Source organism: Bufo bufo, chromosome 5, assembly GCF_905171765.1.
Source record: "Bufo bufo chromosome 5, aBufBuf1.1, whole genome shotgun sequence".
Classification (NCBI taxonomy): domain Eukaryota; kingdom Metazoa; phylum Chordata; class Amphibia; order Anura; family Bufonidae; genus Bufo; species Bufo bufo.
Genome location: NC_053393.1, coordinates 20,595,638 through 20,613,563, shown reverse-complemented (window position 1 = coordinate 20,613,563; position 17,926 = coordinate 20,595,638). Strand labels below are relative to the sequence as shown.

At 43.0% G+C, this 17,926-nt stretch overlaps 1 protein-coding gene across 1 annotated transcript in view; it reads left to right on the top strand.

Moving 5' to 3' along the window:
• ADGRB1 (adhesion G protein-coupled receptor B1) overlaps nucleotides 1–17,926 on the top strand; it is a 587,254-nt gene that overhangs the window by 489,653 nt on the left and 79,675 nt on the right. The window contains 4 exon segments of the mRNA XM_040432704.1: nucleotides 3,446–3,549; nucleotides 6,640–6,742; nucleotides 8,803–8,953; nucleotides 16,727–16,796. Of these exon segments, the coding sequence (XP_040288638.1) occupies nucleotides 3,446–3,549; nucleotides 6,640–6,742; nucleotides 8,803–8,953; nucleotides 16,727–16,796 (428 nt within the window).

The window sequence follows — 17,926 nt, the reverse complement described above, 5'->3', positions numbered from 1 at the left end:
CAGAGTCCAAACCTCTTTATCTCTGCTTTGCCAGATGTAGCAGAGCTGAATATTCCTAATGTAACTCAATGAGGATGCATTTTTGTGCAATGTGATGATACAGTAGGTTTTAATTGCAGTCACCTGCAGTCCTATGTAACACCACAGATAACACAGTGAGAACTATCTGAGTACAGATAATGTAGTAGATGTCACCTGCAGTCCTATGTAACACTACAGATAACACAGTAATAACTCTCTCAGTACAGATAATGTATTAGATGTCACCTGCAGTCCTATGTAACACCTCAGGTAACACAGGGATACCTCTCTGAGTACAGATAATGTAGTAGATGTCACCTGCAGTCCTATGTAACACCACAGATAACACAGTGATAACGCTCTGATTACAGATAATGTAGTAGATGTCACCTGCAGTCCTATGTAACACCACAGATAACACAGGGATACCTCTCTGATTACAGATAATGTAGTAGATGTCACCTGCAGTCCTATGTAACACCACAGATAACACAGGGATACCTCTCTGATTACAGATAATGTTGTAGATGTCACCTGCAGTCCTATGTAACACAGTGATACCTCTCTGAGCACAGATAATGTAGTAGATGTCACCTGCAGTCCTATGTAACACTGCAGGTAACACAGTGATAGCTCTCTGAGTACAGATAATGTAGTAGATGTCACCTGCAGTCCTATGTAACGCCACAGATAACACAGTGATAACGCTCTGATTACAGATAATTTAGTAGATGTCACCTGCAGTCATGTGTAACACCACAGATAACACAGGGATACCTCTCTGATTACAGATAATGTAGTAGATGTCACCTGCAGTCCTATGTAACACCACAGATAACACAGGGATACCTCTCTGAGTACAGATAATGTAGTAGATGTCACCTGCAGTCCTATGTAACACCACAGATAACACAGGGATACCTCTCTGAGTACAGATAATGAAGTAGATGTCACCTGCAGTCCTATGTAACACCACAGATAACACAGTGATAACGCTCTGATTACAGATAATTTAGTAGATGTCACCTGCAGTCCTATGTAACACCACAGATAACACAGGGATACCTATCTGATTACAGATAATGTAGTAGATGTCACCTGCAGTCCTATGTAACACTACAGGTAACACAGTGATAACTCTCTGAGTACAGATAATGTAGTAGATGTCACCTCCCTGCAGTCCTATGTAACACCACAGATAACACAGGGATACCTCTGAGTACAGATAATGTAGTAGATGTCACCTGCCTGCAGTCCTATGTAACACCACAGATAAAACAGGGATACCTCTATGATTACAGATAATGTAGTAGATGTCACCTGCAGTCCTATGTAACACCACAGATAAAACAGGGATACCTCTATGATTACAGATAATGTAGTAGACGTCACCTGCAGTCCTATGTAACACCACAGATAAAACAGGGATACCTCTATGATTACAGATAATGTAGTAGATGTCACCTGCAGTCCTATGTAACACCACAGATAACAGTGATAACTCTGAGTACAGATAATGTATTAGATGTTTCCTGCAGTCCTATGTAACAGCACAGATAACACAGTGATAACTCTCTGAGTACAGATAATGTAGTAGATGTCACCTGCAGTCCTATGTAACACCACAGATAACACAATGAGAACTTTCTGAGTACAGATAATGCAGTAGATGTCACCTGCAGTCCTATGTAACACAACAGACAAAACAGTGATAACTCTCTGAGTACAGATAATGTAGTAGATGTCACCTGCAGTCCTATGAAACACCACAGATAACAGAAGGATACCTCTCTGATTACAGATAATGTAGTAGATGTCACCTGCAGTCCTATGTAACACCGCAGATAACACAATGATACCTCTCTGATTACAGATAATGTAGTAGATGTCACCTGCAGTCCTATGTAACACCACAGATAACACAGGGATACCTATCTGATTACAGATAATGTAGTAGATGTCACCTGCAGTCCTATGTAACACTACAGGTAACACAGTGATAACTCTCTGAGTACAGATAATGTAGTAGATGTCACCTGCAGTCCTATGTAACACCACAGATAACACAGGGATACCTATCTGATTACAGATAATGTAGTAGATGTCACCTGCAGTCCTATGTAACACCACAGATAACACAGTGATAACTCTCTGATTACAGATAATTTAGTAGATGTCACCTGCAGTCCTATGTAACACCACAGATAACACAGGGATACCTATCTGATTACAGATAATGTAGTAGATGTCACCTGCAGTCCTATGTAACACTACAGGTAACACAGTGATAACTCTCTGAGTACAGATAATGTAGTAGATGTCACCTGCCTGCAGTCCTATGTAACACCACAGATAACACAGGGATACCTCTGAGTAGAGATAATGTAGTAGATGTCACCTGCAGTCCTATGTAACACCACAGATAAAACAGGGATACCTCTATGATTACAGATAATGTAGTAGATGTCACCTGCAGTCCTATGTAACACCACAGATAAAACAGGGATACCTCTATGATTACAGATAATGTATTAGATGTTTCCTGCAGTCCTATGTAACACCACAGATAACACAGTGATGACTCTCTGAGTACAGATAATGTAGTAGATGTCACCTGCAGTCCTATGTAACACCACAGATAACACAGTGATGACTCTCTGATTACAGATAATGTAGTAGATGTCACCTGCAGTCCTATGTAACACCACAGATAACACAGGGATATCTCTCTGATTACAGATAATGTAGTAGATGTCACCTGCAGTCCTATGTAACACCACAGATAACACAGTGATAACTCTCTGATTAAAGATAATGTAGTAGATGTTTCCTGCAGTCCTATGTAACACCACAGATAACACAGTGATGACTCTCTGATTACAGATAATGTAGTAGATGTTTCCTGCAGTCCTATGTAACACCACAGATAACACAGTGACACCTCTCTGATTACAGATAATGTAGTAGATGTCACCTTTACATTTGTTTCTGAGAAATGCTCGGGTTCAGGTCTCTGTTCACACTCGCTTCTCCCATCACATAATCATCTGTAAGCTTACTGTATTGTAACTGGATGACCGATGTAACGGCCTCATCCTCCTCATCCTCTGTGATACTCCTTTAAGAAGCACCTGACAATCGGTCACACATCGCCCACAGCTTTGTTCCTACTTAGCTTCCTGAATCATAAATAGAATGCTAGAAATGCAGTGAAAACTGACACCTAATGAGTAAGGTGATTGGTTAACCTGTATACATACTAGTGATAATCCTTCAGCACCTCTTAGAAATGGTAAAAATTGTACTAGTTTTTTAAAAAATCTATTATGAGGAAGTACGATGGGGGTAGTAGTGGTGGGGGGAGGAGGGTACATGACTGTCTTTCCAGTAGAACATTCTGAACCCAGTATTCTTTTTGTTGCAGAATATGGAAAAGGTCCTCGTCCCATCAGTCACCCTGATCGTCGGCTGTGGCGTCTCCTCCCTCACCCTTCTGCTGCTGATCATCATCTACGTCTCCGTCTGGAGGTGAGGAAATAATTGTGTTATGTCCCTTTAATTACCCCAAGGGGTAAATGGAATGAATGAAGATACACTGCATAGGGTGCAATACCTTTTCCACCCACCAGGTGGACTATTGAGAATCTACTTACTGATTGGCTGATTGAGTATTTGATTGAGTTCTACAGGCTCCTCCTACTCACAGAGGCTCCTCCCCTCAGTCTATATGCAGTGGTTTAGTGATTTGCACTGATGTCCTGCTGAGCTTGTGCTTATATGTGGCAGCCATTCTGAGAAGGAGAGCTGCAACATGAGGTGAAGCAGGTAGGTAGCCCGAGCCACTGAGAAGACAGGAGGTGGATATCAGATGACCCTACACTCTAATGGGCATTGCAGCAACGTTGAAGTCACTGTTGATGTAACAGAGCAAAGTTGTGGTGTAAAGCATGGGGAACAGAAAGAACTGCGGCACTAGCCTGCAGTAGATGTCACCTGCAGTCCTATGTAACACCACAGATAACACAGTGATAACTCTCTGAGTACAGGTAATGTAGTAGATGTTACCTGCAGTCCTATGTAACACCGCAGGTAACACAGTGATAACTCTCTGAGTACAGATAATGTAGTAGATGTCACCTGCAGTCCTATGTAACACTACAGATAACACAGTGATAACTCTCTGAGTACAGATAATGTAGTAGATGTCACCTGCAGTCCTATGTAACACCACAGATAACCCAGTGATCACTCTCTGAGTACAGATAATGTAGTAGATGTCACCTGCAGTCCTATGTAACACCACAGATAACCCAGTGATAACTCTCTTAGTACAGATAATGTAGTAGATGTCACCTGCAGTCCTATGTAACACTGCAGGTAACACAGTGATAACTCTCTGGGTACAGATAATGTAGTAGATGTCACCTGCAGTCCTATGTAACACCACAGATAACACAGTGAGAACTCTCTGAGTACAGATAATGTAGTAGATGTCACCTGCAGTCCTATGTAACACCGCAGGTAACACAGTGATAACTCTCTGAGTACAGATAATGTAGTAGATGTCACCTGCAGTCCTATGTAACACTACAGATAACACAGTGATAACTCTCTGAGTACAGATAATGTAGTAGATGTCACCTGCAGTCCTATGTAACACCGCAGGTAACACAGTGATAACTCTCTGGGTACAGATAATGTAGTAGATGTCACCTGCAGTCCTATGTAACACTACAGATAACACAGTGATAACTCTCTGGGTACAAATAATGTAGTAGATGTCACCTGCAGTCCTATGTAACACCTCAGATAACACAGTGATAACTCTCTGAGTACAGATAATGTAGTAGATGTCACCTGCAGTCCTATGTAACACCACAGATAACACAGTGATAACTCTCTGAGTGCAGATAATGTAGTAGATGTCACCTGCAGTCCTATGTAACACTACAGATAGCACAGTGATAACTCTGAGTACAGATAATGTAGTAGGTGTCACCTGCAGTCCTATGTAACACTACAGATAACACATTGATAACTCTCTGGGTACAGATAATGTAGTAGATGTCACCTGCAGTCCTGTGTAACACCACAGATAACACAGTGATAACTCTCTGAGTACAGATAATGTAGTAGATGTCACCTGCAGTCCTATGTAACACTACAGATATCACAGTGATAACTCTCTGAGTACAGATAATGTAGTAGATGTCACCTGCAGTCCTATGTAACACTACAGATAACACAGTGATAACTCTCTGAGTACAGATAATGTAGTAGATGTCACCTGCAGTCCTATGTAACACTACAGATAACACAGTGATAACTCTCTGAGTACAGATAATGTAGGAGATGTCACCTGCAGTCCTATGTAACACCTCAGATAACACAGTGATAACTGTCTTAGTATAGATAATGTAGTAGATGTCACCTGCAGTCCTATGTAACACCACAGATAACACAGTGATAACTCTCTGAGTACAGATACTGTAGTAGATGTCACCTGCAGTCCTATGTAACACCACAGATAACACAGAGATAACTCTCTGAGTAAAGATACTGTAGTAGATGTCACCTGCAGTCCTATGTAACACCACAGATAACACAGTGATAACTCTCTGAGTACAGATAATGTAGTAGATGTCACCTGCAGTCCTATGTAACACCACAGATAACACAGTGATAACTCTCCCAGGAGGAGTGAGCTCCTGTCTCTCAGTGGGGTATGTATAGGCTGAGCCGTCTTCTGGTGGGCGTAATTTAATTTCTAAAATGAGGCCCCCGTTCTTCAGTGGGGTCCAGTACAGGAGGGGTCGGGGGAGGACGATGAGACTCCTAATAAGGGCTCACGCACACGAACGTCTGTAGCCCGTGCCTGCATTTGAATGCGTCCGCAATCTGCAAGATACGGATTGGTGTAGAGCGGATGCACACAGAAGAACTACAGAGCTCTTCCGTGGCATGTCGGTCCGTGCCTCTGCACCACAGCAGAAGGGAAACACAGAAGACCTGTCAGATAGACTCACGTGCTGCAAGTCTATCTGATCTTCTCAGATCTATCACAGGGCAGGCAGTGACAGTTATCTGTGGTGTTACATAGGACTGCAGGTAACATCTACTATATTATCTGTACTGAGATAGTTCTCACTGTGTTATCTGTGGTGTTACATAGGACTGCAGGTGACATCTAATACATTATCTGTACTCAGAGAGTTATCACTGTGTTATCTGTGGCGTTACATAGGACTGCAGGTGACATCTAATACATTATCTGTACTGAGAGAGTTATTACTGTGTTATCTGTCGTGTTACATAGGACTGCAGGTAACATCTACTATATTATCTGTACTGAGATAGTTCTCACTGTGTTATCTGTGGTGTTACATAGGACTGCAGGTGACATTTTGGAGATGATTGTTAGTGAGATTGACGCCTGTAGGTGGTGTGGTGCTGCCTCGCTATGTGTACATTACCTTTTTCTGTCTTTTATTTTCCGCTCTGAATATGATTGCTCCGCCTCCAGTAATCATTCGGAGATCACATGACGTCTGTACTGTGCACCGGTTTATGCGTCGTTGCACTTTCTCCTTTGGTCACTCTTCTTGTCTTCTATCTCAGGTACATTCGGTCTGAGCGCTCGGTCATCCTGATCAACTTCTGTTTGTCCATCATCTCTTCAAACGCCTTAATACTCGTGGGACAGACACAGACCCGGAACAAGGTAAAGTCTTAGTGATGAGGAGGAGCCGACACCGGGCCCCCCGCAGGAGCCTGAACACTTACTGATGTAGCGGGTACCCTCTGTATGGCTGGAGCGCCACTGTTCTGGACATTGCTCCGCAGCACTCCGCCCTGTCTGCACAGTGCATTGTGGGAGTTGTAGTCTTACAACAGCTGGAGGATGCCTGCCCTAAATTATCAAACCCCATACTAGATCCCTTTAATTACTAGACTCCAGACCTCTAAATCATTCAATGCCAGACCCCCTAATTATCACATCCCTGATCAGATCCTTTATTAGACCCGATACTCCTACATTTTTAAACCCCAGACCAGATCCCTTAATTATTAGACCCCAGACCAAACCCCTAGCTTATCAAACCACTAAGCCGACCCTACAACTCTGTCCCATTCACTTAAATGGAGCTGAGCAGCAGTACCAGGCACAACCTCTGGGCAGGCGTGGGGCTGCTTTTGGAAGAAGGGCAACACTTTTAATTATTAGACCCCAGAGCATAACTCTTAATTACTGTGTCAGACCGCAGACATAACCTCTATATTAGCAGAGCGAAGACCTCTAATTATTAAACCCCAGACCAGTCCTCTAAGTTATCAAATTAGCGGTGCCCCCTATTGGTTTGACCACATTTTTACTTAATAATTCTAACATATCGCCCCAATGTTTTGGCTTTGCTCCCTATTAATTTCATCAGCATTGTCCCATATGAAAGTGTCACAGAGTTTTCAAAAAACTGTGCATTAACCAGTAGTACAGTGTGTGTACACGATGAGGAATAACACTATTTCTGGCCATTATATCACTTGTATGTGAGCTTGCTGAATATCTAGCTTGCAATTCTCCCATTCATGGTGGGTGGAGACTAGCTACCATCTGCTGCACACACAGAAAGTAGAGGAGAATCTCCTTTCCTAACAGTCTCACAGTTACTCAGAAGCAGCCCCAGGATAATAGAGGACATTACATAGAAGTATCGACCTGTATTGCTTGTGAGTGACGTTCATGTGTTGAGCTATAATCTTTCTATGTAGCTGTGTAGTCTCTTTGTGTGGATCTCCTCAGCTCCTGCTCACTACCCTCCTTCCCCTCTCCAGAAACTTACACTTACATGTGTAATATGATCCTCCTGCAGAGATGATTGGGAATAAACAAGAATAAGGCATTTTTCAAAGTGAAAAGCAATTTTGGGAGGTGGGTTGTAATAGGCTGACAACAGGAGCACTAGACATTTCACCTTGATAAAACATATTACATAGTTTCTTGTGGTCACTTGTATTATTGTTTTATTCAAAGTTGTGTGAAATTTACTGACCGTTTAAGTACAACCTCACTATACTGAATTCAATCCATTTTGAGTTTCTTCCTTCGTTTCCAAAATTTCTCAAGTTACTATCAAAATCATCCCTTACCTTCGCTGTTCGGTGGGGTTCACGAAGCACAATGCAAGCACCTAAGCACCCTTGACAAATTTGACTTTAATATTGTATGCAAATTAGCTTTAATCCAGAAGGGAGAAAACGGTCTGTAGTGCCACCTATTGGCAGTGTCTAGCCTACTGGCTCTTCAATGACTTGACTTATAAGGTAGCTACCACTAGGTGGCACTAGAGCAAGTTCTAGAGAACTCATTTGCATACCTTTCCCAGGGAGCATCTCCTGTAAGACTCCCAGTTGAATCTCTGTCAGGCGGACCGGAAGTCCACTAGATAAAAGAGAAAAATCTAAGTAGAAACCAAATTGGGGCCCCTGCTGGAACTATTTGTTGCTTCCATGTCGAGCAATGGTCCCTTCTTGATAATTCCCTTAGGATTGGAGGACACATTACTTATGGAAATAACATAAACCCCTCCCACGAGGATCCCATAGAAAACATTTTGGTGTCTTTATGATTCGTGCACACGTTGGGAGCTCTTCGTTAATGATATTGTTAGGGTTCCTAGACCTCCATCACTGTGACCTCCTGACTTGTCTCACTGGCAAATCTGAAAAAAAACTTTCCTCTAAATCTGAAACTTATTCCAAGTCTTATTCTGTCATACACAGGTCATCTGCACACTGGTGGCGGCCTTCCTGCACTTCTTCTTCCTGTCGTCATTCTGCTGGGTGCTGACAGAGGCATGGCAGTCCTATATGGCGGTAACAGGGCGGCTCCGGAACAGGATCATCCGCAAGCGTTTCCTCTGTCTCGGATGGGGTGAGGGTCTTTGCTACTTGTCCATGTTGTTACTTTCTATATCATTTACAGCATATCTGACCAGTATAGCTCCATACAACTGTGACAGGCGATTACCCAGCTTTCCAATGCTCCTAAACAAGAAAATCTGCACAACCATCCCTCAATATATTCCTGTTTCTTGCTGCAGTAGAAGAGTCTGACTCTCCATGCTGCACAGACTTGTTTCAGATCCTTCTCATTACAACAATGGGAAAAATAGTAAGAAAAACAATAATAATTCAGCTTCATTATCAATAAAAGCAAATGGGTAAAGGAGCTAGAAAGATGGAGTTACATGTGTTCTGAGAGGGAGACGTCTGTGAGACCCTATCGAACAAACTGATTAAGTCTTTTCATTGTTACTTAAACTTTCTCTATTATACTCCAGAGCTGCACTCACTATTCTGCTGGTGCAGTCACTGTGTACATACATTACTTATCCTGTACTGATCCTGAGTTATATCCTGTATTATACTCCAGAGCTGCGCTCACTATTCTGTTGGTGGAGTCTCTGTGCACATACATTACTTATCCTGTACAGATCCTGAGTTACATCCTGTATTATACTCCAGAGCTGCACTCACTATTCTGCTGGTGCAGTCACTGTGTACACACATTACTTATCCTGTACTGATCCTGAGTTACATCCTGTATTATACTCCAGAGCTGCACTCACTATTCTGTTGGTGGAGTCTCTGTGCACATACATTACTTATCCTGTACTGATCCTGAGTTATATCCTGTATTATACTCCAGAGCTGCGCTCACTATTCTGTTGGTGGAGTCTCTGTGCACATACATTACTTATCCTGTACAGATCCTGAGTTACATCCTGTATTATACTCCAGAGCTGCACTCACTATTCTGCTGGTGCAGTCACTGTGTACATACATTACTTATCCTGTACTGATCCTGAGTTACATCCTGTATTATACTCCAGAGCTGCACTCACTATTCTGCTGGTGGAGTCACTGTGTACATACATTACTTATCCTGTACAGATCCTGAGTTACATCCTGTATTATACTCCAGAGCTGCACTCACTATTCTGCTGGAGCAGTCACTGTGTACATACATTACATTACTTATCCTGTACTGATCCTGAGTTACATCCTGTATTATACTCCAGAGCTGCACTCACTATTCTGCTGGTGCAGTCACTGTGTACACACATTACTTATCCTGTACTGATCCTGAGTTACATCCTGTATTATACTCCAGAGCTGCACTCACTATTCTGCTGGTGGAGTCACTGTGTACATACATTACTTATCCTGTACTGATCCTGAGTTACATCCTGTATTATACTCCAGAGCTGCACTCACTATTCTGCTGGTATAGTCACTGTGTACATACATTACATTACTTATCCTGTACTGATCCTGAGTTACATCCTGTATTATACTCCAGAGCTGCACTCACTATTCTGCTGGTGCAGTCACTCTCTGCTACATATGCATGCATGAAGCACGAATGCCTACAAGATGCAACTTGTCCGCCATAATGGCAACCGCAGGTCACAGTTTTCACCACCTCCATCCACTTTACTCTTCGGAGTCCTCCCACTTTCCCATGAACCCCAATATGACAACTGGAACAATAGGGAGAACCTGTCGTTTTCTTACATTTCCATGGTTGAATATATTGAGGCGCCATCACTGGTCAACCTCATCAGCAGACACCTGAGGCGCCAAGCTGCCAATTCTAATGTGCCAATCAAGTCTTCTCAAAATAGAAGTCCCCTCCAAGACGTGACCGGTGGATTACTCCGCCTCGACGTTCTCGCCGGGGAGGGTCGTGCTTTATGGGGTGAAGGGAAACAATGGCGGCTAATCTTCTTTCTGCTTAATTGCTTTGGCTGGAGGTGACGAAAATAAAATAAAAAATATAAAATTTTCGCTCGCCCTGATGAGCGCATTGTGCGAGCACGTGGGAAATTACAGAAATGAATGGGAAATAATTGCAGCGGAAAAGGTTCCCGCCAATGGCGACTAATGAATTTGGCAATTTTCAGAAAGCAATTAGAGTCTAAACAATTAGCGAGCTCGTCGCCCCGTGTATCCATTAATACAGGATAATCGGCAGGTCGTGGGGTCATCAGCAGAAGAAACAAAATACATAAAAACTTCAAAAAAGTTGCAACATTGTATTCAAATTTACACTCCCACCCCCCCCATTCCCAGCAACTTAAAGGGATTCTCCACTTTGGACAATCCAATGGGTTTCCCAACAAAGCTTGACCACAAGGCAGATGGTACGTGCCAGAGAGCTGGGACCCGCTCTAAAACCTTCCCCCACACCGGATGTACCTGTGTGTTTCACATACACATATCAAAAGCAAAAAACTACAGCAGAACAAAATACCTACAAAAATATAATAACTTTATTGATAATACATATAATATACACATAAAAAACTAGGAGAAAAGGCAAAGCGAGGAGAGGCTCTCCGTAAAAAACCTCAGTGATGTACTATAACCATATCCAGCAGATGGTATCACCTGCGTTCCACATATTGGGCGCGATTCCCCCATGATGGCCGACGCCATCCTTCAGCGCGTCCTCACCGAAACACCACGGCACCGGAGCACGTCAGAATGGGGCCTGACAGCGCATGCGTAGGTCCGCGACCCTGTGGAACGCAAGTGATAGGAAGGACCGCCTGTTTTCTAATGGGGTGGAACGCAAGCCATCCCGATATACGGAGGCGAGCTATGTCCGTAGATGTCTGGATGTAAGATGCACAAGACAAGCTGATTCCATGGATACCTGAGGCCTCTTTCACACGACCGGTTTTTTTTTTCTCTCGTTGCGTTCCATATACAGAACTATTCATTTCAATGGTTCTGCAAAAAAAAACGGAATGTGCTCCGTATGCCTTCCGTTTCCGTATTTCCGTTGAAAGATAGAACATGTCCTATTGTTGCCCGCAAATCACATTCCATGGCTCCATTCAAGTCAATGGGTCCGCCCAAAAAAACGGAACACATATAGAAAAGCATCCTTATGTCTTCTGTATCCGTTCTGTTTTTGCGGAACCATCTATTAAAAAATGTTATGCCCAGCCCACTTTTTTCTATGTAATTACTGTATACTGTATATGCCATACGGTATAACGAAACGGGAATAAAAAAACGGAACAACGGATCCGTGAAAAACGGACCGCAAAACACTGAAAAAGCCATACGGTCGTGTGAAAGAGGCCTCTTCTTTATCCTGCGTGCACTGCAGTTTTTCTTTTCTCTTGGTTCTATAGTCGCAGGAACGCACCCTCCTAATTTCGTGTTGCCGCTTCCCCAAACATCACCTCGACTGAAGCCGTGACCAGTAACACCAGTGAAGCGTCTCTAGATTTTCACATACACTGGGCTTTATATATTAGGGATCCTTCTGGCCCTTTAAGCAGCATCACTACAATGTATCAATGTTTACATTGTTGCGTTTGTCTTATTGGATACATTTTTTCCCACAGTTCTAAACCTTTGCCTTGTGAGTGTGACCTCCCCTGTTTAGCTCGAGCTTCCTAGTTCATGAATAGAATGCCAGAACTGAAGTTGAGACTGACACCCAGCAAAAGGGCGGCAGAGGGGCTGTAACAACAATATAAAACTACCACTTTTCGTGCTGGGTGGGCACTGTGATAGGGGGCATCACTGAGAAATGGAGGTAGAACGGATGTGCGCGCAGGAGGAGGCGTAGCGCGCTTGGCTCAGCGTTTCTTATGAAGACGCCATCAATGAATGGACTTATTGTATTGTAATTAGCAAGGAGCTGAGATCTGTGGCAGTGCTGGCTTCACCTGCTGGGCGCCGCTCGTCTCGTGCTGGGATCCCCATCTCTCCAGTACCTGTACCCCAGAGCCTGGCACTGACTCCTCTCTGCCTGATGGATGGGCCGCGCTCCACCGCTCACTGTATTATTAGCCCTCGGGACTGCTCCGGGCACCAGTGCGGGGATTCTGCTTTCTAATGCATGCGATGTAGCAGAGCTGAGTACAAAAGGAAACAAACAAACTCAGCTCTGCCACCTCTGTATGTATTCCGATGCAGCAAAGCTGAGTTTGTCATCGATACTTGGCCCAAATTCATTGCAATGTCCTAATCTGTTACATAAAGCACATAAAAGGCAAACTCAGCTCTGCTATACCTGGGATGTGGCATAGCAGAGTTTTGTCACCGATGTAGAGCTCATGGCATTTGGCACAACGGATTGTGATATCTCGATGTTGTGTCTATTGTGTCTTCATGAAAACTGCAGCGTTATCTGTACTCAGAGGATTGCTGAGCTGTGTATCTAATCCAGCTCTGTGATACTGTCTACTGGGCCTCTGTATCTAATCCTCTCCTGTGTGATACTGTCTGCTGGGCCTCTGTATCTAATCCTATCCTGTGTGATACTGTCTGCTGAGCTGTGTATCTAATCCTATCCTGTGTGATACTGTCTACTGAACTATGTATCTAATCCTATCCTGTGTGATACTGTCTGCTGAGCTATGTATCTAATCCTATCCTGTGTGATACTGTCTGCTGAGCTGTGTATCCAATCCTATCCTGTGTGATACTGCCTGCTGAGCTGTGTATCTAATCCTATCCTGTGTGATACTGTCTGCTGAGCCTCTGTATCTAATCCTATCCTGTGTGATACTGTCTGCTGAGCTGTGTATCTAATCCTATCCTGTGTGATACTGTCTGCTGAGCTGTGTATCTAATCCTATCCTGTGTGATACTGTCTGCTGAGCTGTGTATCTAATCCTATCCTGTGTGATACTGTCTGCTGAGCTGTGTATCTAATCCTATCCTGTGTGATACTGTCTGCTGAGCTATGTATCTAATCCTATCCTGTGTGATACTGACTGCTGAGCTGTGTATCTAATCCTATCCTGTGTGATACTGTCTGCTGAGCTGTGTATCGAATCCTATCCTGTGTGATACTGACTGCTGAGCTGTGTATCTAATCCTATCCTGTGTGATACTGTCTGCTGAGCTGTGTATCTAATCCTATCCTGTGTGATACTGTCTGCTGATCTGTGTATCTAATCCTATCCTGTGTGATACTGTCTGCTGAGCTGTGTATCTAATCTGTTGTATGATACTGTCTGCTGAGCTGTGTATCTAATCCTATCCTGTGTGATACTGTCTGCTGAGCTGTGTATCTAATCCTATCCTGTGTGATACTGTCTGCTGAGCTGTGTATCTAATCCTATCATGTGTGATACTGTCTGCTGAGCTGTGTATCTAATACTATCCTGTGTGATACTGTCTGCTGATCTGTGTATCTATTCCTATCCTGTGTGATACTGTCTGCTGAGCTGTGTATCTAATCCGATCCTGTGTGATACTGACTGCTGAGCTGTGTATCTAATCCTATCCTGTGTGATACTGTCTGCTGTGCTGTGTATCTAATCCTATCATGTGTGATACTGCCTGCTGAGCTGTGTATCCAATCCTATCCTGTGTGATACTGTCTGCTGAGCTGTGTATCTAATCCTATCCTGTGTGATACTGTCTGCTGAGCTATGTATCTAATCCTATCCTGTGTGATACTGACTGCTGAGCTGTGTATCTAATCCTATCCTGTGTGATACTGTCTGCTGAGCTGTGTATCTAATCCTATCCTGTGTGATACTGTCTGCTGAGCTGTGTATCTAATCCTATCCTGTGTGATACTGACTGCTGAGCTGTGTATCTAATCCTATCCTGTGTGATACTGTCTGCTGAGCTGTGTATCTAATCCTATCCTGTGTGATACTGTCTGCTGAGCTGTGTATCTAATCTGTTGTATGATACTGTCTGCTGAGCTGTGTATCTAATCCTATCCTGTGTGATACTGTCTGCTGAGCTGTGTATCTAATCCTATCATGTGTGATACTGTCTGCTGAGCTGTGTATCTAATCCTATCATGTGTGATACTGTCTGCTGAGCTGTGTATCTAATACTATCCTGTGTGATACTGTCTGCTGATCTGTGTATCTAATCCTATCCTGTGTGATACTGTCTGCTGAGCTGTGTATCTAATCCTATCCTGTGTGATACTGCCTGCTGTGATGTGTATCTAATCCTATCATGTGTGATACTGCCTGCTGAGCTGTGTATCCAATCCTATCCTGTGTGATACTGCCTGCTGAGCCGTGTATCTAATCCTATCCTGTGTGATACTGCCTCCTGAGCTGTGTATCTAATCCTATCCTGTGTGATACTGTCTGCTGAGCTGTGTATCTAATCCTATCCTGTGTGATACTGTCTGCTGAGCTGTGTATCTAATCCTATCCTGTGTGATACTGTCTGCTGAGCTGTGTATCTAATCCTATCCTGTGTGATACTGTTGACCTGCTGTATCTTATCCTATCATAAGTAATAGTGAGATGAGCTGTGTATCTAATCCTGGCATATGTGATACAGTTGAACCTCTGTATCAGGTGTGATATAGTTGAGCTGATGTATCTAATCTGGCCATGTGTGATACAGTGAGATGACTTGCTTTGTCTTAGCCTTTCATGTTTAATACCCTCTGCTGAACAGCTGTATCTAATCCTTTCATGTGTGATACACTTGAGCTGCTGTATCTAATCCTTTCATGTATGATGTAGTTAAGCTGCAGTATCTAATCCTTTCCTGTGTGATACAGTAGAGCTGCTGTATCTAATCCTTTCCTGTGTGATACAGTTGAGCTACTGTATCTAATCCTTTCCTGTGCGATACAGTTGAGCTGCTGTATCTAATCCTTTCATGTATGATGTAGTTGAGCTGCTGTATCTAATCCTGGCATATGTGATACAGTTGAACCTCTGTATCAGGTGTGATATAGTTGAGCTGATGTATCTAATCCTTTTCTGTGTGATACAGTGAGATGACTTGCTTTGTCTTAGCCTTTCATGTTTAATACTCTCTGCTGTACAGCTGTATCTAATCCTTTCATGTATGATGTAGTAGAGCTGCTGTATCTAATCCTTTCCTGTATGATGTAGTAGAGCTGCTGTATCTAATCCTTTCCTGTGTGATGTAGTAGAGCTGCTGTATCTAATCCTTTCCTGTGTGATACAGTAGAGCTGCTGTATCTAATCCTTTCCTGTGTGATACAGTAGAGCTGCTGTATCTAATCCTTTCATGTATGATGTAGTAGAGCTGCTGTATCTAATCCTTTCCTGTGTGATACAGTAGAGCTGCTGTATCTAATCCTTTCCTGTGTGATACAGTAGAGCTGCTGTATCTAATCCTTTTATGTATGATGTAGTTGAGCTGCTGTATCTAATCCTTTCCTGTGTGATACAGTAGAGCTGCTGTATCTAATCCTTTCCTGTGTGATACAGTAGAGCTGCTGTATCTAATCCTTTTATGTATGATGTAGTTGAGCTGCTGTATCTAATCCTTTCCTGTGTGATACAGTAGAGCTGCTGTATCTAATCCGTTCCTGTGTGATACAGTAGAGCTGCTGTATCTAATCCTTATATGTATGATGTAGTTGAGCTGCTGTATCTAATCCTTTCCTGTGTGATACAGTAGAGCTGCTGTATCTAATCCTTTCCTGTGTGATACAGTAGAGCTGCTGTATCTAATCCTTATATGTATGATGTAGTTGAGCTGCTGTATCTAATCCTTTCATGTGTGATACAGTAGAGCTGCTGTATCTAATCCTTTCATGTGTGATACAGTAGAGCTGCTGTATCTAATCTTGTCATGTGTGATACACTTGAGCTGCTGTATCTAATCCTGTCATGTGTGGTACAGTCTGCTGAGCCTCTCCTCTGTGTTTCAGGTCTCCCAGCTTTGGTGGTGGCGATATCAGTTGGATTTACGAAGGCGAAGGGCTATGGATCGGCCAATTAGTAAGTGTCGCCCCTCCCCCGCTCCATGACTGGTTGTCAGAGATCTTCATAGATTTTGATGTCAGAAGTAGAAATTGTATTTTTTGCTCATTTATTTCCCCCCCCCCCTTGACCCCGGAGCAGAGGGGATGACCTCAGATTACTCATCAGATCTCAGGCTTTAAAGGAACAGAACCCCTTTATTGCCAATAGTGTTTTTATCTCTAGACTCCTCCCCTTATGGAGGCCACTCCCTCTTATTAATGCCCCTCCCCTTTATCTATGTGAACCATTTTCCTGATAATCTTCTTTTTCCCATCTGTGGTTTAGTTATTTGTAGATTTTAATTATTGTGACATTTGGATCGTCTCTCCTGCAAAGACTCTTTCTACACACCGCGGCCAAATTAAGAAGTGGAGATGCAGGGTAAAGCATGGTGGACAGAGCAGCATCCCGGGCTTCTGATGATAGGGAGGGGGGGGGGGGGGGACCTATGATCAGGCAGATAAACAGGAGTCATTGATCTTTGCTTTGCTATTATGAGACAGAGCTGCAGTGTGAAGCATGGTGGACAGAGCAGCAGCCTGAGCGATTGACGGAACCATAGATGGATTGATATTATATTTAATGAGTCTGATGATAGCATTTATTTGAATATTGTTAGCCACATGTAGCAGAGCTGAGTTTGTCATCATACTATTATAGCCATATGGTATCCCTGTGGTAAACCTACTAGTTCCACTAAATTGACAATGCCCAAAAAGAGCAACATGACAAATTCAGCACTGCTACATCTGCATTTAGTAAATCTGCAGCATAATAATGCATTGGAAGAGATGGGCAGTGAACCCATAATATTAGGAGAGAAGGGTCAATGGGGGTCATCAGTGCCCTGAAACATATAAAAGGAGAAGTAAAGGAGTAGCAGAGCTGATTTTGTCATCACAATGATACAGCAATATAGTATGCCTTTTTAACATAAGACTGTAGGTAAATTCATTGAGCTACACTGCTCTAGATTAGAAACGAATCATGCACCATGACAACTTCAGCTCTGCTACATCTGCATTTATTAATAAAGCAGCATACAAATAATGCATCAGAAGAAATACATACTGAATCCATCACATTAGGGCATGCATCTAGCAGAG